General features: G+C 42.3%; 1 protein-coding gene across 1 annotated transcript in view; it reads left to right on the top strand.

The window, feature by feature from the left end:
- T265_02614 (hypothetical protein) overlaps positions 1-26,056 on the top strand; it is a gene marked incomplete at both ends in the record, with an annotated part of 60,329 nt that extends 34,273 nt beyond the window's left edge. Inside the window, 13 exons of the mRNA XM_009166912.1 lie at positions 514-800; positions 4,302-4,561; positions 5,462-5,823; positions 9,385-9,652; positions 12,328-12,761; positions 15,443-15,706; positions 15,927-16,090; positions 16,966-17,187; positions 17,823-18,041; positions 18,680-18,883; positions 19,463-19,741; positions 21,566-21,745; positions 25,457-26,056. Of these exons, the coding sequence (XP_009165176.1) occupies positions 514-800; positions 4,302-4,561; positions 5,462-5,823; positions 9,385-9,652; positions 12,328-12,761; positions 15,443-15,706; positions 15,927-16,090; positions 16,966-17,187; positions 17,823-18,041; positions 18,680-18,883; positions 19,463-19,741; positions 21,566-21,745; positions 25,457-25,669 (3,356 nt within the window). The remainder of the gene's footprint in view (positions 1-513; positions 801-4,301; positions 4,562-5,461; positions 5,824-9,384; positions 9,653-12,327; positions 12,762-15,442; positions 15,707-15,926; positions 16,091-16,965; positions 17,188-17,822; positions 18,042-18,679; positions 18,884-19,462; positions 19,742-21,565; positions 21,746-25,456) is intronic.
- Between the last annotated feature and the right edge of the window lie 1,332 nt (positions 26,057-27,388).

The following is a 27,388-nucleotide window of genomic DNA, read 5'->3' as shown; positions in this document are numbered from 1 at the left end:
CACTGCCACAATAACTAGGACCTCAGATTGTCAATTATTTTTATTCAAATCCTCAATCAGTTAGCCAAAAGATGGCTGATAATGTTTTTCCGTGAAATGGCGAACTTACTGCGGTCTCTATGTCCCCAAACAAACTGGGCGTTTTTTTAAAAAAATTGTCGAAACGAACTGACTGAAACTTGTCATTCTGATACACACTATGGTAATTTATCATGTTTAATTTTGGAACCCTGCTTTTGCTTGTCTGCGCATCAGGTGTGCCAGCCCCATAAAAGACAAATGAGTTTATTCAATGCTTAGAAAAAATGCTTGAAAGTTTCGGAATACTTAGCATGTCAAATTGAAGCAAACTGATTTGTTGGAACACAGTTAACGTTTGATGGGAGGAGTTATGGAAACATTGACGATGTTAGTATATGCCTCAAACTTTGGTCGTCAAGCTGTTCTGCTTGTCGTTTTTGTACAAACAAGCCATTATATTCCTGTCGTATTCTTACTCTTACATGTATCCAGGCGAAATCAAACGCATTCAGGCTGATGCTGAACAGGACCTCGCACGACTCTCCCAAGCACGTGAACAAACTGTGCAAAAGTGCCAGCGCCGCGAGCACGAGTTACAGGTCGCTCTGCAAGCAGCTAGGGAAGCAGGTGAAAACGAGGCCAATGCACTCAGACACCAGATAATCGAGGTCAGAGAAGCGGCAGACAAACAACTTCGAGAGCTGGCCGATTCGCACAAAGAGGAGTGTCAAAAAGCGAAAAAGGAGTTTCTGCGTGAGAAAGAGGCACATGCAGTGGAGGTAAGCTGATTTTTTTTGAGAACGGAAGGTTTTAGTAAATTTTGCTCGTTTTACTCATTTATCTTCCCTTGATGCATCATCCTGATTGCTTAAACCCGTGTAATTTTTCACATATATAAGTATTTACACAATAGATATCCAGATAGACAGGCTGACTGATAGATAGGCAACATAATAGCTAGTTCATTTGTTAGAAGCCCCCCTCAATCTCAAGGTATCCAAGACTCTCGAATAAAAATTTGTCAGCGATTATCGTTGACAACCAACAGGATTGAAGTAGTTTGCTGGTGGAGATGATGCTCTGGGATAATGATCAGGTACTAGCACTATCTGAAATGCGACTGATTTCAAAGGCGCTTTTTAGTGAGGACCAGAATAAGTGTCAAGGGACTGTTGATTTGGTCGACATCAATGGAGTTTCGAGAACCTGCTACTCAAAGGCTAATTACAACACCAGTGGCACAAATGCGTGAACATTGGTGAAATAACTAGGTAAGAATGGTTTTTATACGACTCATTAGAGTGAACCATTATGTCTTGTTTCGTAAAAGTGATATTTATCCTCCTGCCTCCCGCAAAACATTTTAAAATTTTTGCAGAACCTTTTGGTGTTCTGGAGGAACATCACAAAGTAAATCAAGCTAACATATAAATTACTAGTCTTGAAAATGATTTGGACATTGAAAGAATGAAGGATGAATGCAGCAGAAACATCGTCTAAGAGAAACCACAAACGGGTTAAGAAAGCTCCTCTTTAAAACCGTCTATCTAAATCCATTTACTCCGGTCCAATTTACCAACTGAATTTCTGCACACCATCACAGATTTTAGTTCTTTTCTTGAAGCTACCTCTTTCAACCAGTCAATTCACCGCCGCCATCCATTAGTCGTCCAGGCTATGCAGGTTTGTGGACATGCACTCGTATCTCAAGTCAGAAGTCGGGAGTCAAATTCCGACACAAACAGTAGACAGACCAGATCTCTCACTTTTGGAAAGCAGTAAGACTGTTCAGAAAAGGATGTAATGCATGAGATTCACAAGCACTCATTCCTAGCACCGTGTGACCAACATGAGCTATGAGGATCCACCATGCTAGCCAGTACCGAACTAAACCGTTGCTAACTTCGAGCCATTAATTTGGGTGGCTTCCTAGCAATCGATATGCACAAACGCATTATGCAACGCTTAAGGTAGCTAGTAAGAACAAGTGTGCTAGGGACAATCCTAACCAATGTGCGCAACAAGATACAGCTACGATGTTAGACAATGATTTCGGCTTTGTTCAGTAATATATCCGGTCCTAGGTATGCTGATATGGTTTGCTCCTCTATATAAATCACATTTCGGAAAACAAGGCCTCTGAAAGGAATACTTCTACTAGTTCCTTGAAGCTTTGGCTGATTAGCTCAAGAGTAGTTTTGCAGCGTAATTGTCAATTTCTGAAACATCTGTGCAGATTTAAAAATAAATGTTAGTATGAAGGAGTAGGAGGTACAACTCTGCGTAGACCGACACTGTACCGAACAATTGTTTAGAGTGCTAAAAGCAATCCATAAACCCAAAATGCGGTTCCTTCACCAGACCCAGGGCATCTTGACTGGTGGAAACCCTAAAGGCGGAACTTAGATGGATAGTAACTGAACTGCAGAACGGAAAATTTGCTTAAGGTGCTTAGATGGCACATCTATATGCCATCGTGCCTAGACCAAATGATCGCTCCCACCAGGCCTCTGTGTGTTTGCTTGCCCATATTATTCCTCCAGGTTTATATCGAAATCCATGGGTTTGAAATAGCCCCACCGCCTGTGTTCTATCTATTGTGCACAAGCACCCGGTGACCGGCAGATCTAACCAATCATTAGTATCATTAGTTTCTTCATTTATAATGTTTAAAGTTAATGACAACTTCGCATTTTGTTTACTCAATTCGAATAAGTTGGGCATATTTGGTCATTAGATGCAGGCACTCAAAGGAAGATTTTTGAACACAGGCTTGGAGCAAACCAAAATAGCGTTTTTATTGCGTCAAACATTCCCAGTGCTGCAAGCAATCGATGATGGGGCTTCAAGCAGTGGTGCTATAACGTTACTGCGAAAAGAGGGAACAACACGATTATTTATGAGTACAAAAAGTTTTAGGGCCGGTTTTCGTGGGCTATATAAGTGATTAAGGGAAAAGTTAAATTTGTTGAAAAAAGAAATATGTGCCATAACACAAAACTGCTAAGCTGTCTGGTCAGTGCAGATGTTTGCGGGTTACATGCTAAAGGCTGTTCAGAGTGAGGTTATTTCTCGAGTTCGAAAAGGTTTTTAGAGGGCTAATATCATTTTACTTGATTTCTATCCTTCGTAAGGTGTAGGCACAAAAGACAAACGACAGGAACTCAGTTCATGTATGATGAAGTGAAAACTGGAACTCACACTTAATGGAGAGTAAATCCTTGCTGTTAGGGTTGCACCCCTGTATGGTAGAAATGCTCTTATTTAGGCTCCAAGTCGTATAAACATTCAACACTTTGGTGCTCACTTAAGAACATGCATCTTTACCGGCCTAAGGAGCACTTAACCACCAGTGTTATAAACGCTAGAACAAACGTCGGTGCATGGACCTGTAGAAACTTGCAGCTGCGCATTTCCGAATAGAACCGAACTCTCCGTTTACTAGCGTCGACCAATGTGGAAGCATTACTGAGCTGCCAGAGGCACGTTTGCTTCGATTTGTAGTAAAATTAAATAATTGTGTCCTAAAATAATGACATTGTCAGACATGACCCAGTCGCGCCCTCAGTTGCGCTCATGCACCCAAGCTATTGCCTTCAATGCATAGCTCCCTTCCTATTCCCTCCACTTAACAGTCCACCTACAGTGCTGTATTTATGCACTAATTTATCAGCTCCCGCCTCCAATGCGCAGCTACCTACCCCACCTCCCTGAATCATCTGTGAACGAAACTGTGGCAGCTACAATCACTGTACGCCGTTATTACAGCTGAAAATGATGAAAGTATTGACATTTATCCAGCTGTGGGCATTTTACTAGTTTATCTACTTTGACCGTGATGGCTCAAAGTTATGGATTACCCAGGGGGCATTTTAAATGTTGCTTACCTGTGACAAGTGCATTGTAGCACTGGGGTTTGAAGTCACTGCTGAATGAGGCTTACATATCCAAGTGAAATATCCATAGGCCAGCTCGCGGGTATCAAATGGCCTATGTATGTTCTTCAATCTGTCAGACGCTTCAACATAACGTATCAGTACGCTTGGCATAAACTGCCGAGGGCTTATGCGGAGCTGTCCAGAGTTGTCACCGTTGTTAACCGGCATATCCTTCGATGGTGTTAGATTAACACTGGCAAACTGTGGTGCATCCAAAAAGATGCATGCACTCTTTTAAAAGGAGCGCTAACAAAATGTTTCGTGTTGTTCTAAATGGCTATAAATGGATTCTACTGTCGTTATATCACAGAGAGCCATCACATGGTTTCATTTGACCCGTAGATATCCACACTACAGCGAGAACACGATGAGACAGCATTGGCTTTCGAAGCCGAAAAGCAAGCTATGCTCTCAGGATTTGAGCAGGAACGTGCTGCATTCAGTGAGAGGATTTCTGCGGCCCAAGCTCAACAAAAATCTGTGGAAGGTGAAATCTCTCGGGTCAAACGGGAGGCACAAGCCAGACAAGAGAGGGACGAAGCTGCTAGAAACGAACTGGCGCAAGAATTAAAGGATTTCCACAGACATTTCGAAGAGACTTGGTACGTTCTGGGTGAATTCTGCCACAAACTGATTTTTGTTGTTCATTATGTCACAATTACAGTCGATAAACCTGCTGTCTGTCAAGTCTCGTGGAAAGGCTCTAGTCATTTAAGATAATGATGACCGTCAATTAATGGATAAAGCTATTGCATTACACTGTAAGGAAACATGGATATAGAGTAAAGCCACGCCGTAGAATCAAACTGCCCACCGACAACCTCTTTCACTTTATTAAAAAGTCTTCGAAGAACACAGATTGTCCTCAAACAGGACGTCAATTCATTTTTCACAGAAAAAATCGAAAATGGTGTAACCAATTGAGTTCACATTTCTTCCGTAACTTTAAGATGTGGGCTGCTAATTGTAAGAGTTTTGTCACGCTTCAGTACTGCAAAATGCTCTTCCGTGGGGCATATCATATACGATGACATGAAGAAATGTGGTCTGTCAGAGTACCTCAGAGTTTCAAAGTGACTTCGAAAGGAAATTTTCTTCCTGAACATGGCATGATGTGAAACAACTACTTGTTCAGATACTACATAGTTGGATTTATCGTGCAATTCTTTCATTGAATCATGACCGAACGACGGGGAATCTGTAAACTCGTTCGTTGAAGGGCTAAAGTACACTCACCGTCACACAAGCAACTATTTGCAACTGCGGAGGTTCCCTACTGAGTGACGTGAAATGCTTCATAGGGGAAGACAATCTCAGACTTTTTGACAGCAGACTGTGTGGAATCAATTTCGGTATCATGTTTTCAAGTCAGGTTGACTGCTGTGCTGCGTTGTACTTTTCTAACCAAGCTTGAACTTGACTTGACCTTTTTATCCCTTTTTATTTCTTTATTTTATCCCTTTTGCCTCTTTTTATCCCTTATTATTATCTCCTTATTGCAGTACTTTCCATGAGCAGACCACAGGCGAGCTTCAAGCTAAAATCGTCGGGCTTAATGGCCAGTGTGAAGAGGCGCTGAAAAATAACGAAGAGTTGCAAATGAAACTCAGGCTGCTTGACGAAGCTCGAGATAACGTGCAGCGCACTCTGTCCGAAACCACTCGACGATTGCACGATGCAGACGCGGTACGAGAAACCCTAAGGAAAGAAATAGTCGATCTACGCCGGACTATTGCCGAAGTGCAGGGTGAAAGGGACAACCTTGAGGAAGCAAAGGAAAATTTGGCAAAACGTGTGCGCGCTCTGGAGCTAGAAAAGACGGATAATTTACGGGCATTGAATGCTGAGAAACAGCAAGTTGCTGGTAAGTGAAAGCTAGTGGGCGTCTTTCACTTTTTAGATATTTTAGAGACCTAAGCTTCGAAGTTTCAAATACGTTTACGAGTCTCAAAAATGGATTTCGAGTACACCCGCTAATTAGTAAAAGGCGAGAGGTCATACTGGTCGAACATATGTTATGCAAACAACTCAGTGGTTAACTGTTTGAAATTCCCGACGGTGCTGTAGCAGTGTTGCCCATCTCCATGACCATAAGCAAGCGGTTTCTTACACTGTGAGGACGAAGAGAAGCAGGCATAGTGTTGGAACAGAGAAACCTTCACAAAAAGTGCAATCAACAGAAATTAACTGCCAACTGTATGATTCTCTGAGATCAATACAGTCAAATTGGTGGATGTTTCTGGTGTCTCATCAGGTAGCTACTGAGCTTGCAAATTTTTTGTTATCAGTTAGTGCGCGGTTGTGTTGGCGAATGTAGTACCCTAATTCGTGTATTGTAACTAGTAAATCGAAAATGAGCGAAAATTTGTTGTACATAATCTGGTCACTAGCACCATTATGAGAGATTTGGATGAATAATTTTCCGTGAAGCTGATGGTCAACAATGACAGCTTATTTTTAGCGCAAGCTTAATAGAGCCTCTTCATCCCCAAAGTACTCAAGTGAGAACATTCCAGGCTTCTACATATATCGGGCAATCTATATCAGACTTTCTTTGAAGTCTGGTGTGCAGCTGCGTTTGTCAATTGCTATCTCATATATAGATGATATTACCATTGCTTGTCCGTCACCAGCTGCGTTTGGATCAAGCTATCAGTGTCATGTGTCAATATGAAGTAACCTTCCAAACTCGGAAGTATGAACTCCTCCTAATTCAAATTAATTAAATTGAATAATTTGGGCGTCCTTATATTCCACCAAAGCCTCACATTCCTGGAGATCGCACACATTTACGGTCATTTTGGGGCCCGCGAGCTATTATCAGTTTTGTGTCAAACGTGCATCAGTTCCGAAGACGACTGGATAGTTTATCATGTAAATGCACTGGGTGTTCTCTTCGCCACCCTCTCAGTTTGCGTTCAACCTACTTATACGTGTATTGTCTCCTAACGTTCCGGGAGCTGAAATTGTTCTCGGATTATTAACTGATTTTTCTCCCAATACTTCTCATTGTTTCATTCAAGTAGTTATTCCTAGTGGAGGCCAGAAATGTGTCTGTCACGCATCCCGCACCCAAAGTACAATCAAAGGTTCTGGCCCCAGTTTTCGCGATCAGGAACTTTCAAAAGACGTTACATGTAATATTACACGCAAATCATAAACCTGCATTGATCGTATTTTCTCTCCAAAACGCATACCTGTGCACACTGTTGACCGACTTCAGCGGTGGTTGAACATTGTCCTATGCCAATGACTTTAAGCCGAATTACATTGAAACTAAGAGATTTTGGTTATGACAATGCAGCTCCCAATCTTATTCCACGGAAGCGTAGTAGGTGAATAGGCGACTGTTTCATCGGCTGAGGTTTACTCTGACTCGAAACACGTATTCAGGAAAAATAACCTGAAATATGCCAAACACTCCTAGCACGGTGGCAAAACTAGTCAAGAAGATCTAGTTTAGCAGGTGGTAATGCGCCATTTGTAGAAATGCCGTCCAAAAGAACTCCAGGAAGAACACAAACCTCAACATAACACGAACCCAGCTTGTCAGAGTAGTGCATTAAATTCCGATTGTTTCTCTTTCCTGTGATTTTGATTAGCTCATAGCTGGTGAAGTATGCTCCATGTAAGGAATAGAACTGCGCTAAAAAATGGTGTTAAATACCGCACCACTTGAAACGATTACCACAATGGTCAAATTATAGGACGGCATCAACGCTGAAATCTTCGCGGATACCCTCCAAATGACTTGTCCTTAAGGGATTGCAAAAACTGAGTACAAGGTTTCGTTCTTGCATCCGGTTACAGGAAGAAACAATCGCATCCGGTAAACATCCTGGTTTCCCTCGAGGAGTTTCCTCAAGGAAGGGGAAAGCACTGTAGCAAATTTTGAGGGTGTAGGGATGTAAAACATAGTGAGATAAACGGAAAACTCAAACGTAAATTTGCACAGACCAAGACAAATAAAGTTTGGAGAACAGAATATTCTTAGGCGCGAAAGGTAAACACATTAAGGATATTCGCGAACACCAGCCTATCGATGGGGGATGTGCGCCTAAGGCAATAGGCGTCATAATATCCCCTGGGACAAATTCACTCCATGGTTTTATAACGGCAAAAATTATCTTTCAGAATTAAACGTCACATAGCACTGCACTTTTCCATGTGTTCATATATCCAAGTCATCTGTCACACAAACGTTTCTGCATTTCAAATATAATCCACCCTTCGTAGATATGGCCCATTCACGGTTAAAAAGAAACAGTTTAGAATATTTGGCACAGTCACAACATGTATTACTTAAGGCAAAGTGGCCTTATAACTCAATTTATACAGTTTCCGTTACTCAAAATTATCTCATGTTGCTAGGATACTTCTTCAGTATACCATTATTTCAAGTTACGTTTCTTAGTCAGGGCCAGCTACCTAGTAGATAACCTACTATTTCGGTTTGAAGAACTGGTTCTGATTAAAAGGCATATCCCACTGATTTACCAGTATATCACAGTTCCACATAAGGAATTTAAGTAAGTATTTCAGTGCGCGCTGCAGCGAATAATTCTTATTAACCTTGCTTTATCACTGAAATCATCCGGACACTTCACTGATACTTGTGGGAGATGTGAGTACGTAACACCTTCTCCGCCTCTTTCAAGGGGTTGTCAACACCTATAGCATCTTATGCGGGTATTTATGAGAACGAGAAGGAAATCCGTTGAACTGAGATAACGTGACTCTATTTTGGTATGCAAGGGAAGCAAAGTGAGGCTAGACCGTCCGAGAACCATCTGATTGTTTTAGAATGATTATTTCGAATTTTCACATCATACTTATCCTCTCCATGAGTTCTGCCTAAACCTTTGTTCTTCATTAGTGGTCCATCTCTTAAGATAACCATTTTATGAAAGTCCTCCTGTGTAGCAGACAATGAGAATTCTGGGTGTATTCGGTCCATTTAGCGAACGCATCGACCCTACATAAGGAGATCACGTTTGCCTCGCTTTCTACGATGACAGTAGGCTAGCTATAAAGTTCTGCAGGCCCTGGATGTGCAATTCAAAATTCGTGCCAATATATGGTTGGCAAGATTTTAAAATTGTTCGTAATCCTTGGTTCACATGTTGTTTTGCACATCTGCCATGGATCAGCTGGTAAGACAAAGCAGACGCGAACCAGCCAGCGAGCTCATCGTGCTTACTTATTTAATGCAGTTGTGATAGTCTATGTAGGGTAGGAACCCATTCCAAAATATTCTAAAACCAGGGCACAATAACTATACGATGTGATATTTTCAAAGAACACCTAATCTTTTGAATTCGCAAACTCACTCAAAGTCTCAGTATTAGAAGGATGGTCATATTTTCGTCTGTTCAATTATACGTGTATCAAAAGTAATGGAAGCTATCTTTCTCATTCTGAATAGCTCTGGAAGAACAGAAATGCTCCAATCACAAAGAGATTACTGAACTCAAGGCGGGTTTGCGTTCCAGTGAGAAAACGCGTCTAGAGATACGCCGTGATCTTCAGGAAGCGCGGCGTCAACTGAAGGACATCAACGCTGAAAAAGAGCGTCTGGCAAAAGACCTCACCGAAATTCAGGCCCGAATCGGAAAAGAGGAAGAGAAATGTGCGGAACTCAGATCAGAGAATGCTAAACTGAAGCAGAGAATAAATGAATTGGACGCTTCTAGGTGAATACTCTTCTGATTATTTTCTAACCATCCTACAGAAGTCACCATTTCGGAGAGGCCAATGAAGGATTGCACATAACAGTAAATCCAGCAACAATGAGACATTTTGCAAACAGGCGTTGGACTGTGGCAACCTGTTCAGCCCTCCATAAAGACAGTTTTCTAAGCCTTAGTCCCTGTAGGACGGTCACTTTCAAGTTGTGTTCCCATGTTCATTGGGGTGTTAATTTAGTCGGGGGTTAGCACTATCTGTTGAGGCAACCGATCACGTACTTTTCGGCCTTCATGCGTCGCATAAGACTACATGAGTCGCTTTGAACACTTGAGCCGCGCATCTTGCATACTGGCCAGGAAAACAGTCACTTAAACGCCATTAGATTCAGGGTGTCGCAAAAAGCGAGTGAATTTGACGATACTTATTTCAAACGAAGCGTTAATTAGACTAAAATCAATATTACACATGTTTGGGCTATAAGTCATCTCCTTGAAAATTTTGGTATTTCTCAAAAGGGGAATAACGACCCGGCATTGATACAGACATACTAATTATTTACCATAGCTTAGTAGTCGCGAGTGGTCCATAAATATCCGCATTACCAGCATTTATAAAATCCCCGAATTCGTGAGAGTAACTTCGTAATTTGCCAGCATGTTTGTCACTCAACACCACCTGCCTTCAGAGGAAGTATGCATCAGTGCGTTACTGTCGGTATTCCGAAAGATGATTATATTTTCAGTCTGTTATATTGTACTAGGCGGATCTTCTGACGAAGGTGTTTGCGAAGCAGGAGATATATCGGTAAACTATCTCCAAAAGCGTCCGAATTATCGTGGGCCACAGTCAAAAGCTCACTTTTGATGTAAAGCTTCAGATGTTGATACTAACTGCGCTCACCTTCGGTCCTAAGCCTTGTCCGCCTAATTACCATACTCAAACGTATATAAAGGGGTATTCCATTAAACGCAATCAACACTGGATTCCCACTGTCTGGCCCCAGCACTTGGCAAAAACAACGACTACATATCTTTACAAGTACTAAGGTTCCTCTTCTCATGAAGCTGGCTTGTTCAAGGGACCGTTTCATCGCAGGTTGTAATGATTAGTACCTGAATTCTCAAAAGGAGAAACGGGAGTGACCACAGACGCATTAGCCATAAATCAGAGCCATGTTTGTACAATCCTTCGCGGTTTGTGTGACTTTTGTGTGAAACAGAAAACGGGGGAGAACAAAATAAGACTCGTCTTGGTTCAAGTTCTGCCAAAAACATTTTTACTCACAAAAGTTAAGGGCACTATCGCCTCTCCCAACAGCCATGCCAAAAGTATTTCTACACAGACGTATGAATTTTGAGCTAACGGAGATAATATTTCTTTTGGACCGCCTGTCTATGTCTGGAGTGTAAACTGCACTCACCACTGTAACTGAGGGCGTTAATAAAGTGGAGTTCTACGAAAAAGAATCACTAATACTTCCTGCCATCTGTGCTGAGTGACAATGTTGCGAAGTTCCAAATAACTATTTCTCTTCAAAGTTGCCTTCGACAACATCTTTCGCAGTGTCCCGATGAAAGATACTTTTTAGACTCGCGTTGTGAGAATGTCAGTGAGTAGACGCGTGAACAAATTAAGTGTTCGCACGATATTGTCGTGTCTTTGCGAGCACTGGCATTTCCGGTTCACTGATGCATCAGTTGTTTTTCGGAGCAGATGCTTACGGAGTTTCTAATAGGGTATTTGTGTAATTAACAGTGAGGTTCGGCAAAAAGCGCTTGATCAGCCTTACAGGACATGGTTCCGGCATGCTATTTAGGGTGATTGAGGTGTCAATAACGTTTGAGTGTATCAAATGCCTACACCGCTTAGTCATTAAATACGCTATAAATTGGTTATTCGGTGCACAAGCTACACGTCACAAATCTAGCTGGAACCATGCTTTGGTGATGACACAACCGTGATGCTTTTTCAGAAATATCACGATGATCTGAATTCTCACTGGGTCTGAAAGTCAATATAACTCTTGTGAAGCTTTGACAAAAAGGCAGCTAGATTAACGTGACTTTTAGGATAAAGTTCGCAAGATGTTCTGGGTTGACCGTTCACGTCGATTCAAAGGAATCATTCGTTCTACCAGTTTCTACCTAGGTTGTGGGACCCTAGGATAAACTAGTATAGCAGCGCTGTCTGCTTATATATCTCAGTATAAGTTTCATTTGATTACATTCAATTGTTCTAGTGACAGTGAAGCTGCAGTTACTGCTAGGGTGATTTCAGAGGACATCGATTTTGCAAACGATCCTGCGGTTGCAACCTATGGATGATGAAGTTAGATTTGTAACCTGCCAGTTATTCTTCTTTCCAGATATCCAGGGGTTAAGCTTTTTTGTTGCTTTGTTTTTCTTTCAAATCTGCATCCATGTTTAGTGTTAACAGGAGCAACTAGAACATTTTACTTGCTGTTCTGCGGTGATTCTATCTGGTTTGATTGTCAGATGAAGAACCCGATTTCCCTGTATTGGCTGACAGCAGAGTTGAATCGTGCTCAAGCTAAGCAGCAACTTTATACTTATTCTGTGTCCCAACAGAATGCTCCTGTGACCTATGTCGCACGGTACTTAACTTATTATCAGCTCATGTTAATTTTCTTTGGCTGATAAATTTTTTATTTCACTTGTAGAGCTACTTTGCGAAAAGAAGTTGCCAGCGCGGAACGCCGCGTCATCGACCTACAAGGCACACTAACCAGTCGAGAAAAGGAGTTCAAACAAGCCTTGGACCATGCGACTTGTGAACAAAGTCGTCTGACTGAAGCACGCAATCAACTTCAGAGTGGGATTGAGGCAGTGAATGCTGACGTTGCCGAACTTCGACTCACACTCAACGATGCTGATACCAAGATACTCACTCTAGAATCGAGTCTATCCCGCAGTGAAGAGGTACGCAGAGAGCTGGAACAGAAACTTGGATCCATTCACAGCTCTTTACGACGGCTGCTGGGATATCGTCAGGGTCGTCGTTCAACAGCAGTAGGACGCCGTGCAGTTTCCAAGTCTCCAGCCAGGTTCTTACCAATCCGAGGAAGTCCGACAGGCAGTCGAAATGCTTCACCAGGTGAACTTCTGGTTCATTTAATTAAATGCAGATGCTTCCTCTTACTAGTTACTAAAGTTGCATTCCACGATGGTTTCGAAAGTGCTATTTGACGCGTAGTTTACTCGTCTCCATGAAGTTCCGCAACCTTTTGACGTGGTACCATTTTACATTACTTTCCAGTCAGAAAGTCTGCTCAAGTACACTTGTAAAAGGAATAGCCAGAGAGGATATGGTGTCAAAGCTTGGGTTGACTGCCATCGTGCACTCCGGACAGAGCTAATCCACACCAAAGCAACCTATTGTGTTCAATCTTGCGCACTCTCCAATTTACTGTTTTATCAGGAAATAATTTTAATGAACCTATCGTTTATCTAACACATGGAAAGTTATTATGGTCATTGCTTTCGCCCGCCTTCCCCAACCCATCCTTAGCTACGAGCTTTCAGATTTTCAACTCGTCATTTATCCTATTTGTCTGCCGAATTTGTGATCAGTCGTGTTTTGGTACCCATGCAACCTATCAGTACACAGGCTATGATAAAACAACTCAAAAAGTGTATGCAGCAATAACAGTTTTTAATATAGTAGACACTTACTGGTCACACCATGATAAAATAAATACGGTGCGAATGATGGAATAAGTCGAAAGTTGACTTTTCGTTTGTGGATAACTCGTGAGAGTTCCTGGGTGAAAGACCGGATGTCGGGGACGTGTTTTCTTCGCGGTGTAGCTGCTACACGTGTTCCGTAAAGATCCGCGGAATTGTGGAGTTTGGTCGACATCCTGCCGCCTGTGCGCGCGAGTTTATATGGTGACTGTGTTGTGTCTTCCCATATATAGGAAGGTTTGAGGTGTGTAGAATACATAAAATCGTTCCAACGCCTACAAGACGGGAACTGACTTATCGGTCTATGTTGCGAGTGGGACAGGATTGTCACGTGATATGTGCGTTTGCGGAACAAAGGAGTCGCGTGATCTGGTAAGCGCGGATGTGCTGGACAAACTAGGCCAAGACCAAGGAAGTGACCGCACAAACTCGAAAAACATAATGCTCTTTCCAAAATCATGAGAAGCGACAGTGAAGTTGGTCCAATCCTAATTTACACAATAGGCACAGTTCAAGATGTTGATGATGACCAAAAGATGATACTGAGCACAATTTTTCTTACTTCTGACGACATTTTTGCCCCCAAATTCACTCTCCCCTCTATTGCTGCTATCTACACTCTATCACTTGTACGTAATAACTCGCTCCAGCCGCGGAGAAGCCTTTTCATTACGGTAACATATTCCCCATGGTACTCATGCCTCTACTGTTCCATAAATGGGATAGCAGACATGACTGATCAGTGCGGACAAATACATTACCACGGTACCTCACTGACTTGCTGTTCACTGCAAAATGAGAAAGACGTCCTTTTGACTGTCCTGTTAGAGGAGCCAACTTCGAATTTCCTGTCTAGTATAGTCAAATGAAATCTACCTTGTGCGGGCCACCTGATGAAGGCCTTCGCTTTTGAAAACCTGTTAACTGCGAATTTCATCTTACAGTCCCATTCCGTATCCTTATCAGACCATTTTCCACGAGAAGTTCTCGGCATGTTTCGAACACAAAGGACCTTGGAACACTTATTCGATACGTCTGCAATTTGAATACTAAATGAGCGGCTCGTTAAATTCCAGGTACTTGGTTCCTAGTGGAGGCAGCCTCTAGATACTCCTACTTCATTTCACTCTTCGATACACTTAGAAGAGTGACCCGACGAATTGGCTATGACTACTTTGCGAAACGTTTTTATTTGGATGAATTTTGCAGCAATCTGTTTTCTTGAAACGTCGTCTGGTTTGCATAAATTTCGCCCCTGTTTATCAGTTTGCCGTCCTTCAAATGACTCGAAATAATTTTCGTTTTGCCCTTATCGACAGAATAACTGGTCACAGAGTGCTCACCATGACCTTGCATTCTTGACTGTTGGGCACAACTACTTCTTAGGTCTTTGAGCATCGCGATGCTGAAAGTAGCTCGGGGTGAGTTGCTGAAAATGCCCTGGAAGCGTTTGCATTCATCCCTCGGAATGTATTGTCATACTCTGAGAGTCCCGTTTACATCAAATCAGCAACATTCGAAAAGTCCTTGCATACCTTATATGGGCATATTTTCTGTAAATTCATCTGCATTCATTACAGAGGGAATGGTTAAAACCAACAGGAACAGTTATTTATGTTGGAATAACTGGACACTGTCTCATGGGTGTTTATTTTAATTTTTCCTAATTGGTACGACGGAAGGATATACTGTACGTTTAAGCTACTGAATTCAAAACCAAAAGCCGGAGACACATTAAAGTAACTGGGTGGAACTTAGCATATCACAGATTCACTCCAATCACATCCACCTCATGTACTTATGGCTTCATTCTCAAGAACAACATGTTCACGTAAACAGGAAAGTTAATAATACTTCTACTGTATTTGGAAGTTAGATATGATGCTAATCTGCTCTGTTTCCAGCTAGTTTTTGTGGACATCTAAATAAGGCGTGGGTGCCACTTTTGAGTTTGCTTAGGACGGTTAGTGAGAAGCTGAGCTGTAGATAATCCCCTTTTGTGGGGCAGGCCTTGCAACGCTCATGGGACTACAAGTCATTGTATCTCTAGTTATCAAGCTTTTTCAATCCAGTTTTCAAACCGATTACCAGAACTCTGTCCGGATGCGGACAAACGATGTGGACGGGACCCTGGAGACTGTGGAATACCAGCAGCATCTGACCTTGATCCGGAATGTGTGCGTTTGGCCTTGCACGAATTTCTCCAGCGTCACACTGCCGTCAAGCGAGATCTGGAGGATGCATATGCCCAAATTCAGTCACTTCAGGCGCGCTTACAAGAGCAATCTGAGCAGACGGAAGGATGGGCACGTCGTCTGCATCAGGTTCAACAAGCTTTGTGCGAAGCTGAAGCAGGTAAAATATGGTTTTATTATTTCTGCATGTGCTCTCAAACAAGTGATTATTCAAGACATAACAGCGCGTTTGTTCGCATCAGCATGTTGCTTGGAAACCAGCTAAACAGAAGCATCTTGAAACGAAATTAGTTGTAACGTGCCACTTTGAAACAGCATGATCAATAGTACCAGTCTTTTGATTATTTTGGCATTTGTCTTTCGTCTTTCGCGTCCCGCAGGTCGACGAGGTGTGGATGGACAACTGTCTAGTACACAGACTGCATTGATGTTACAAGAAGAGGCACTTCGCAAGAATGAACGAGATAGGAAGTTGCTTGGCGATAAGATCAGCCAACTGGAACGACAGCTGGCAGCATCGGAGTCTGAAAAACGTGAAGAACAGGTAAGAAATCAGAATAGCGCTTGGTCTGATGCAAACAAAGTAGTCAAAAAAGATACAATGGTTTTTGAAAACATTCTTATCGAGTGCTAATTCTTTCTTGCAACCAACCCAGAATATGTGGAGGGTGTTTCCTTCTTTGCGCAATCGATAGGAAACGTAGTGTTTCTGCCAAAATCAAATGAAATCAAGGAAAATGCATCGTATTTGGTTTAGTGGTATTCTAATAAGAAAAAATATATCCTGTAGAACAGCCATACTTTGTGACTAAAGTCATACCAATTAGTTTCTCTGATACCTTCCCCAAACAACTAACTTTACTGCTGACAATGCTTATCATGCAAGGAAATAGAATTATTCCAGAGCCTGGTTTCCTTTTGCCAAATCATTGGTTTGTTAGTCAAAATGGTTAATGTCATACAGCTGTCTTCTCCAGTCTAAATAAAATGAAAGGAGGGTTTTAGGTCAGTAGTTCTTAGGCAACCTCTAAGCGTAGGGCAACCGTTATTTCCACAGAAATCCTCCTAGACAAATGTCTCGCGCCCTGATTTATTGCCTTTTTTGGTCTATTATTAGATCAATGCGTGTTCGAGGCATTTCATAGTGCGGATGCACAATCCCAAACCAGATTGACATTATAAGACTAGTATTTTCTCATCCACATTTCGAATCAGAAAGAAGCTGAGTCATTCGGCTTGCACTGACGGCAGAGTGAGCAATGAACTTACTCCGCTCGCGGCACAGTATGCAGTCAGGGCGAGCCTCAAATGAGCTAAGACCTTTTCGGATTACAAGGCAGATTTGTGAATCTTGTTTCTGATTCGCTCTTCTGTTGATATATTTCTCACGGCATTTTTGTACTTCCAAACGATGTTCAGGAGAAGTTGGAAAAGATGCGTCAAGCGGAGACAAGACTAGAAGAAGAACTTCGACTGAGTCGTTGTGCGCTCGAAGAAGCTGAAAACAGAATAACCCAGCTTGAAGTGGCCCGACGTTCTTTGGAAGGGGAACTTCAACGGTCAAAACTTTGTGTCACTGACAGGGAAACCGAGAATAATATACTTCAGGACAGGATCGACAGTCTTTGCAAGCAAATACAAGTGAGTATGCAATATGCACTTCAAAGCATGACATCTGTGAGTGTTTGAAAAATTTTGTTACATATTTTGTGATTTATCGATGTGGTCCGCTTACTTTGGCACCAACAGATTCGAAACCAAACATGAATACTGACTTGTACTTTGTCCTGAACTATGCCGAGATGTCAATGTTCTCTACGTAAATAAACAAAATAGACAATCTAGCCAAATTTTCATGCTAATAGTCTTGAGTCGTTTCATTTTACCTACTAAAACGGTCTGTATCATCTGCACCAGCTGATATTGACTCTATAGGCTGATGAAACAGAATCATCATTCGTTCATACGAACCTATCCACAGAGAACAGTAGCGATGAATACACTTCAGGTGTTGGTGAGTACGGGGCTGATAACTGGATATAGGGACATGTCATTCGTTATACCTGTAACTTTAACGGTTGTTCTTTCAGCGTTCCGGAAGAGCTTAGAAAGCAATGTGTGGATGTTTTTTCTAATTTCTAACAATGCATTTAACGGGATAGGCACGAGCATTTGCTCACAATCCATGAGTGATTCATACACTGGAGAAATAAACAGTGAGTCGTTACTTTATGTCTGCCAGCTACTTAATTTCACATTATTGTTTTGTTTTTAAGGATTTGGAATCGAAATCCCAGTCATTGCAAATGACAATAGACCGGTTAAGCAGTGCCCTGTCTAAATCGGAGGAGCTGGGAAATGTGAACAAAGACAAAATTCATCAGCTTAATCTGAACCTTGCCGAACGTGTGCAGACAATTGAAGAATTGCAGAATAGACTCCAAGACTTGCAGAAATCCATGGCCAATTGCGATCAAGATCGCCGGATTGTGCAGGTAAAAGATAGAGTCACCTGTTTCTCGTCCCATTCATTTGTAGTTTATTCTAATCCCGTTGAATCCTAAGAACACCCGAAGCTCGGTTTGTCACAGTGTGCATTTTCGTGCAAGGACAAAAAAACTACAGAAGGGTGTGACTTCAACATTTCACCGGATATAACAATTTCGAATGGACATAGAGTAGATGGGTGCTGTTGTGAATAATACCAGGTACGCCTTGCTGTGTAGGGGAATTCTTTATACCGAGTGAGGCAGTGAATGGCGAAATTTGATTCCCAACAGTGATTTGTCTGTTATGAGAGCAATACAGAGCAAACCAAGCGACCAGTTATTGGACCAGTTTGACGTACAGAGAATCAGTGTTAGCTGGCTATTGTGATACAAGACTTATCATCGTATAATGTCGTCCGAATCATCCATGAAACCAAGAGCCCTGGTGTTAATAATCTGGGTCCAAGTAAAGCGAAAATCCAGTGTTAGATGTTGTAGTTAGATGCTTTCACTGAGTAAGCGTTCTCCTCTATTTGGTAAGCAACAGAAAGCATCTGGTGAACGATAAAGTGGCTAGATTTTCGTTTCAGTTTTACTGCGGTTTGAGAAGGCTTTTTGTTCACTTTTTGTTCCTATGCATTCAGGAACGACTGGAAAACGTAAAATCACTGCTACAGGAACAGAAACAGCAAAATCAGCAGCTTTTGGAGCGAATTCAAACTTTACAGGCAGAAATAAATGAAGGAGAGGCCAAACGTTCTGGACTGGAAAGCCAAATAAGGAAGTTAAATAACACCCTGAACAACCGTCAGCAGTCCGAGCAAGACACGAATAAACAGCTTCAACTGGTGAGTAATAATGTTGCTTCAAAATCAGGCTATCATTAAGCTCGCTGTAAAACAATCCGTACGAGTCCACCGTTTCTCCACTGCGACCCGATAAAATCAGCTCGATCGCGGAAGAAAGAACTTCGATCAAGTTTATTGAACAAATGAACGGTGGATCAAGTTTTTCACCAGGTCTTCTGCTCAAACAGCCGGTAAAATATTGGTTATTATTAGGTTCCTTTTGAAGGTTTCTCGTGATCACCTAATGAGTTAGTTATCCGTTCGCCTATAATTATTTTCTCATACTGGTCAACAAGAATCACTTTCATATCTAATACCAATCGGATACGTTATTTTCGCGAAAGGGAATTCGGTCACTTTGACTATATACACTATATGTATACTATATATATACATTATATATACTTTGTTATGGTAAAGGAACTATGGTAATAACTGGCTGACTGGTAAATTTATATCGGCTCTGAACGGAATAAAACCTCCAATGTGAAATCCCAATAGTTTGAATTTCAAACAATCTAAACAAGCTTGACGAGGTGAATTAACTATTCAGTATTTCATACTACAATGCGACTGTAGGCTGTCAGTGAACGACAGGAACTCCAGGAGCGAGTATCCAGTCTGCAACGTGCGCTTTATGAAGCTGAAGCAGAACGCGAGCAGCTTGCAAAGTCCAGTACTAATCTGGAAAAGGACCGTCAGAAATTGCGCCGTAACTTGGAGAAGGTGGAGCGGGAGAAGCTGCACCACGAGGAAATTTTGAATAAGGGAAATGTCGATAGGACAGGATTAGAACTTACTCTTCGCCGACTTGAAGAGGAAAACACCGATCAGAAAAGACAAGTGCAATATTTACAGGTAAGTAAAACCAGCGAATTATTCAGTTGCACTTCTGGGTGTCTCTGTTGTTTATCTGACATGTGTAGAACAAATGAAAGTAGTGGATAGGACTAACCTTCGAATTCCACCATCTTACCCGACAGGACCACAATCTTATGGAGGTCCTGACGCACCGTGTTGTTTCCAAATGCGCGTATGAGCGTCCTGACAAAAGGTTATGATGATCTTACTTTATTTGTCACACCACTGCCAGACTACTCAATATTGGGGATCGTCACTCTGTGATTACCATGATAATGTGATCCAGAAATTGTACAAGGTTTTACTAGCGCAGAACCCTTTGCATTTGCAATCTTGAAAACCTTTTTTGGTCACCGTTGCGTAAACGTTTTCGTGTTAACGAGCTTGGAAACTGTTCACAATACTGTCCATATAGTCACTCACGACGAGATTTTGTTAGACTGTCAAATGTAGAATTTAGTAGTAGTCAGCATCTGACTTGCGTACTCAAATGTGTACAGCCGTGAAACATGGCGATGTTTAATTTGCGTTTTCTGATTTCAAACTCAGACCATGTATGTATATGGAGGCGTAACACACTGCGTGATGTGTCCTCAGTGGGTGGGCAAGGCTGTACTTCGATTACATTAATCGGTCGGATGCTTCGGTTTCCATTCATAACACCCGTTTAAACGATTATCATGTAATAAATCCAGATAGTCGCACCAGGGTTCATGGTCTAAACATGTGATCCATCTCGGCCATAGCTCGTATTCATTGCAGTTCGATCTTTCGCTGTCTGGAAAGCTGAGCATGCGCCTACTCCACAATGCCCATGCGAACCATTCTTTTTGGACAATCTTAACCATGTTAAGCGTGCATTATCGGTATCGCTGCTTTATGAAACTTGGAAACACGTTTTCCACAGACATGAACGCACACCTATCGTTGGTGAGATCATGGGTAACCACGTGAAGGGTGGAAAAGAGACAGAGGCGGTCAAACAATGACTTGGCAGCGAAGTGTGAAAGCCAGTGCCAGCAAACTCAGCTGTGCTGGTCATTCCCGTCATCCTGGATGGGGACCTCGAGACGGGCCATATCAATGATTAGAGACATTGCCAGACATGGCCCAGTCGCGCCCTCAATGGTGTTCATGCATACAAGCTATTGCCTTCAGTGCATAGCTCCATTCCCAATCCCGCCACCTGACAGTCCACTGACTGTGCGTATTTACGCACCAATTTATCAGCTCCCGCTTCCAATGCGCAGCTGTCTACCCACCTCCCCAAACCATTGGTGAAGGAAACCGTGGCAGCTACAACCACTGTACGACAAGTGCGCGCTTATTACAGCTGACAATGATGATGATGATGACGAATGCAATTATCTGTTTCTTGACTTTAAAATTTTATCGGCAATCGTCTGACTTTCGAGCACACGCTTTTCCGCTCTTTTCTGCTCAGGATGTAGAGCCCGGTAGACATTCCGCATTCACCAGAGACGTTTGTGTATCAGCATTCAGATAGTGCAGGTCGACCGGTGTGGTTATAGAGCTGTGTTTTGGTTTTTAATCTCAGTAACTTCTCTGTTCTCTTGCAAGCGCATTTAAGCTCCCAATTCATGATTTCATCTTTGTGGTTTGGGTCACAGGAACAAAGGACCATGGACCATGGACCACGTGTAGCATCAGTATGATTGATAGTCCTGCTCTTGAATCGATTGTCCCTGCTGTTAGATTTAAGTAGTCTAAAGTGATACATTATTTTCTTGGTGCCATGTACGTAGTTAGTTTGAGATAAGTGGTTTAAATGTGAATCGATCTGTTGATTTTCTGGTTCAGACGAGGCTAACAGAGCTCGAGCACTTGCATGCGAAGCGACTGACAGACGTGGCGAACCGACACCGAGAAGAAACGGAGAGAGAGATGCAACGACTGAAAAGCAGTCAAGCCCAAGCTGAAAGGGCGCTTGAGGCACGTGAACGAGCCCATCGTCAGCGTGTGCGCTCACTGGAGGAACAGGTAAGACAAGAGGCTCTATTACCATATCAAATCTGAGAAGATTTAAACTTGATTTTACTGTAGATCTTTCTGTCCATGCACTCATTGCGTCTCCTTTGGAAACCTAGAATCAGCTAGTCAGAGGAATTTGGTTCCTTCTGAGGATTTTTGTTTGGGGTCATCATGCGAATGTGCTAAGCCGCCATGGATACCGGCCCATTAGAATGGAGCGCAATCACTAAATCCCTAACAGGTTATTATTAGAAAAAAAACAATTTAGTTGAGGGATGCATACTGCTTCAAGCTCTGGTGGCTCGGTCGTTTAAAGTAAAGGGTTTTGGTGCTGAACTCACTGTGGCGGATTTGGGGACGGCTGAAGTGAATCATTGAATTAAAGAAACTTCTGGATGTTATCCGTGGCATTTCTACACTGGGGTTCACAGTACGTGGCTGCAGACTTTAAAACACAAGTGTGCGAATCAGGGTCAGTTATGGCGTAAGCAGACACAAAACCGCAAGTCGACGGTGACAAACAACAAGTTGCTCCCATGTTTTAAAAGTTTCTCCCGCTATTTTCGGATTCGCCCAAAATGCATAAATCTAACCGGTCTGCCGCGAAAGAACAACCCTCTTAGGATCTAAATTGGTTGCACAAATTAGAGGCTATATGATAAAAGTCTGAAAATGAATCACGGGAGCCGGTACACATATGATCATGTTGGATCCCATCCCTGGTTGTCTCCATAAACAGATCATGGATGCCCGAAAAAATGTCATAGGACAGACCTTATTAAGATAGTCCGATACGACACGAAGATTGTCACAGAAAAATGCTTCCAATAACTCATCCCGTGTATCAAGTAATGACAGTATGCTGTGAAAATAGGTTAGGAATTGAGGTAAAAGAGGTACTGTCAAACATTAGAATAACAAAAATGGTGAGAACAAAATCGTAGGCGAATGATAAGAGCTTCCTGCTCTTCACCCCGCATTGAGCTAGAAACAAATGTAAGAAGAAATAGCTACTAAGCACGTATCACAGTACCAGTTTAACCACGACTCTCCGATTGCTATCACGTAAACAGTGTTAGGGAGCTTACATTGTAGAGGCAGATTCAAAACGTCAATCTTGAAAGGGGAAGACTTCTCCTAGATAATCAGTGGCCTGTGACAGCAGTCACCTCCAGTATTTCGACCGGTTACAACGTGGAACGGATCCGTTGGTACTAGTTGATCCGGCAAAACAAAAGTAACTAAGACGTTGAAATAGTACAGAATAGACGATCGATAACCTCGACTGCGAATCAAAATGACCTACGGCGCCGAAATTTGGGGCCGTAGGCATTTAGGACAAGAAACGTGTCCATCATAGATACAAGGATTACAGGCTTATAGAACCTCCATCTCATGAAAGCAGGTGACAAGGACAAGAGAACAGTAGTAAAACGTTTGTGGTAGGCTGCCATTAGGCTCTGCTCTATCTGCTTTTTTTCTGGTAAAAAGCTTTGTTGTTCTAGGAAGTGATACTCATAGATTTTGTTGACAACGTATGATTTCCGGATCAAGACAAAGTGGGTGGTTTGTTGGTGTCTCATGTTCTTTGTGACGTTTCCTGTCCGCAGCTCATTCATTTGAGAATCAAGGTATGGGTCATTTATTCCATGTTAGTTGGTTGCCAGTTATATATCTTCCATCTGTTCTGTATGTGTTATGAACAATTTTGCTGAACCCACTGCTAGAAATCTGTGTGAACAACATATGCTTCTTCGGTTTTTTTACTTAGATCGTCAAACGTTATGATGAGTCACGTCGTTACAATTCTAGATACATCCCGGTGGTCTGCCTTTATTATTTGTGTACCTCGTCCTCGTACAAGAAACCTAGGTTTTCAAGACACTGAGTGTGGTAGCCAGAAGACATTGAGGGCCTTAAGGAGAAGCTTTAGCTAAGTTGAAAGAGAGTAACATATTGACTTTGTGATTTTCTGACATACGTCTGACTACATGTCAAATAGATCTGATACAACCCCAGCTATTATCGCCGCATGACGGTTCTAGACGACTTTCGAGTTGTGGTCCCAATATTGTAGTGCTGAAGTTTCAGGGACGCGTAGATGCTGGGCTTCGAAAAAACAGCTTTTTCTTACAGCTGCTGTTGAGGAAACGTGTATCTTTGTGAGTGATGGTACCTAAGCAATATTAGAGGAGCCTATAACAGTAAAGATTCTGCCTCTGGAAGACCACCCTGAATAAGAGTAAACCACTTGTGGGTCTTATGTGACAGCTTGCCTTAATTCATTTCCTGAAAGTGAACAATGGTCCCATATGCGGTGTGGGACCAGTTGACCAAAGTTGTGTTTTCTGTCACTCTTTTATTACGACACTATCCCTTATTAATATCTGGCAGGATAGTGTTGTATCGTGGATAGCCGCCTATTGATTACACCGGAACTGAATCAGCCCAGCTACGCGACAAGGAGACGATAGAGAACCCGGGGCACCACCGTACTGTAAGGACAGAACATACAGAACTTCTGTGTACTTGTATAGGATGACTAAAGATCCAGTTATGGTCATTCGCTTGCTCGTCCTCTCCAGCCAATGGTGGCGTTCCTGCCGTGAGCAATTTCACGCCCACTCCGCTAAGTCGCATGCTGCCAAGCCATGATTGGCATGCTCCACCAACGCACGTGATATCCGGACCGCGTGCAGCCGATTGTGACCTTGAGGACGCGTCGTCCGCTGTACATGTACTTTTCGTGTCTGAACGCTTCCTGACAAATAGAAAGTGTGATTATCTGATTGAGTTGACATTAAGCACAAAAACTAGGTAGCGATAAAACTCATCCGACTACCTTCACTCTCCAGGTCTGATGGCATTGCTTCACAAAGAGTAACGCTCATGATGGACTACCGGGTTGTGTTTATTGGGAACAAATTTGTGAATAGCCATTCTCCCCTGTACATATTCCATATCAGGGTTTATTATCTAATTAAGAAGACAATCAATCAAGAAGCAACATCCAACAAAAGGGCAAAAGTCTATCGATAGCATAGGATAGTATGAGATGATTTCACAAGATCTTACTCCGTTCCATATGTAGTTCAGGATGCCTTATAAGTTGTTAGACGAGTGAACCTTTCATCTGTGAGATCACCTCTCAAGTAGTCAGTCAGTACATGACCATGTGGTGTGAGTTGCGTGAGTGAAGGATACCTGGCGCTGTATTCCAAGTAGGAGTTGATCAAACTGCTGATCAGCCGCTCGTGATCGAACATTTTAAGCTTCAACAATTAGCTGGTCGCGAGTTCAAATTTTCCTGGAGTCCCAAAAAGAATGAAACAGATAACACAGTTTCTCGGGTTCCTGGCACATATTTCCTCCACTCACGGAATGACTTCTGGGCCGAGTGGAATGGACGGTCATGCAATTGGATCTTTGAACACTTTTGTTGTAGTTACGGGGGTGGGAACAATTTGATAAGCACTTCAGAGAACTGATAAAACATGATCATTGTAAGTGATCACTGTAAGACTGTGCATATCATTGTCAGGTCATCTTATTGATAGCGGTCGGATAAATAAGCTCAGTGAACGACAGAATGAAACGACCGTGTACTTTTTAGCTAATATGGTGGTTGTTCACATCGTTGCATTTTCGGCATACGCAGAATGCCCACTATACTTACTAATTTAGCCCAGTCGCAAGTTTCCCAATCTTGTCATATTTTAGATGGCCGCTGTAAAAGAGCAATTGGCATGTGAACAGAGGAAGCGACAGCAAACACTTTCCGCTAAACCCGGACGGTTCAACGAAATCCCCTCTCGTCACTTGTTGGAAGTCGGTGATGCAGTGTCACAGGGAACTTCCGCAACAGGCGCCGACATGCGTCCGCATGTCTGTCCAGGAGCAGAGAAACGTCAATGTCGCATTCCCAAAAAATGAGCCTATCTTATAAGAATACAACATTTTCACTATCAGGGTGCACAAGCAGGAAACGGACAATAGTCTCTAGGTTTCGCATTTTCTTGTCTATTTGCACGATTCGCCATTACCCGGCTTAGGTTTCCTTGAAAATGCTCCATTTTCTGAACACAAGTGGAACACAGCTTATCCCAATAATTTTACCCTAGATTTTACTGATTCGCCTAGATTTATATACCAAGTGTGAGCACGTAATTTTGCTGACCTCCTATCCCACTGTAATTATTCAATGTCACTTGGTCAGAGGCTGTGCATCAGCGTAAAATAGATTGCGATGCCTTTCCCCACTTTTGACCTGACGGTTTCACACCTGACCGAAAACTGGGAACTAAATATAAAGAGAATGGATAAAATTATTGTTCTGTTACTCCGCTTTTACTACTGAGGAACTAGAAAATGCTTGCTATGGGAACAGAGGGAAACAATAACTTTAGGCAGAGGATACTGTGGTATGAATGCAAACCGGCAGGAATTAAAGATTGGTTGCCTGGGCTAGACCTTGTAAATGGCCATATTGTCCTATTGCTGGATTTTGCAAAATATACGCAAGTTTTAATTACGTCTCTTAGTTCACTGATGACAATTATTGGGTAAATTTGGAAGACTGTTGGTAATGTGGTGAAATATTGGTAGCTCGGGTGAGTTTATTGGAAGACTGTTTTCAAGCTCAAATTGTGCAGCGCTTAGAAATCACGCCAGCGGTAACACACACGCGTTGTAAAAACTCACTGTGACGCATTTCTTACAAAAAAATTTCAAGTGAGTCGCTCAGTGGGTATTCCTGCCCCCTTTACGAAGCTGAACCTTAAAACCCTCGAGGTTATTTCCAGGTCCCTGGTGCGCACCTCGGAAAGCTGAAAAGATAAACGGCCGGTTTTCTAGTAGCCCACCAGTACTGTATCGAAGTATTGTAGTTCAGATTGGCTGTTGATCAGGTGACGGCTGCTCTGCTAGCATAGCTTTGCAATTGGCTTATTTCAAAAACCAATGGTAGTTACATTTCTATCGAATTTAGATTCATGAGCTGAATTCAACAAGCTAGTTGGATACACGTGACATCCACACAGTTGTGACCAACGACTGCTTAACGATGTGACAAGTGGATAGAAATGCCAGTCTCCATATTGGACAACCGAACTGTTCCACATTAAACCAGTGGGTTTTAGCCGAAGAACAGTCCTTCTAAATCCGGCTACACCTGATTCACAGCGGTCACTTATAAAGATCCTGGTCTGCTCTGCGACCAACGTGAAGGATTGGGAGTAACCCCCTAATTTTTCAGCAGCACTGAAAATGTCAACAAGTTTTAGCTCGTAGACCAATTAAAGTCATATGCATGGGGTTAAAGACCAAGTAGTGATGACTTGAACCCTTACGTAGACATGTGCTAGTACTGCATGCATGTGTAACATGCAAGTAACGTCTGATCAGTTGTGAAAGCGTAGTCCCCTTATCTGGTAGAAGATTGGTACGGAAATTATGGTGCCACTTTGCAGCGCTTCTTTATTATTATTCAATATTCAAATAATGATTGAGAAATTTCAAGGGGGTAAATGTGTATAGCCATCAAACCACATTCCAATCACTAACATATTGTGCCTGATCCAACAAAACTCTCAATGAATAGAAACGTTCTCACACATGGAACCATTACAAGTGATCAGAAGCCCTCGTTTTTGT

This window comes from Opisthorchis viverrini, assembly GCF_000715545.1.
Source record: "Opisthorchis viverrini unplaced genomic scaffold opera_v5_33, whole genome shotgun sequence".
NCBI lineage: Eukaryota > Metazoa > Platyhelminthes > Trematoda > Opisthorchiida > Opisthorchiidae > Opisthorchis > Opisthorchis viverrini.
This window is presented reverse-complemented; position numbering and strand designations above follow the sequence as displayed.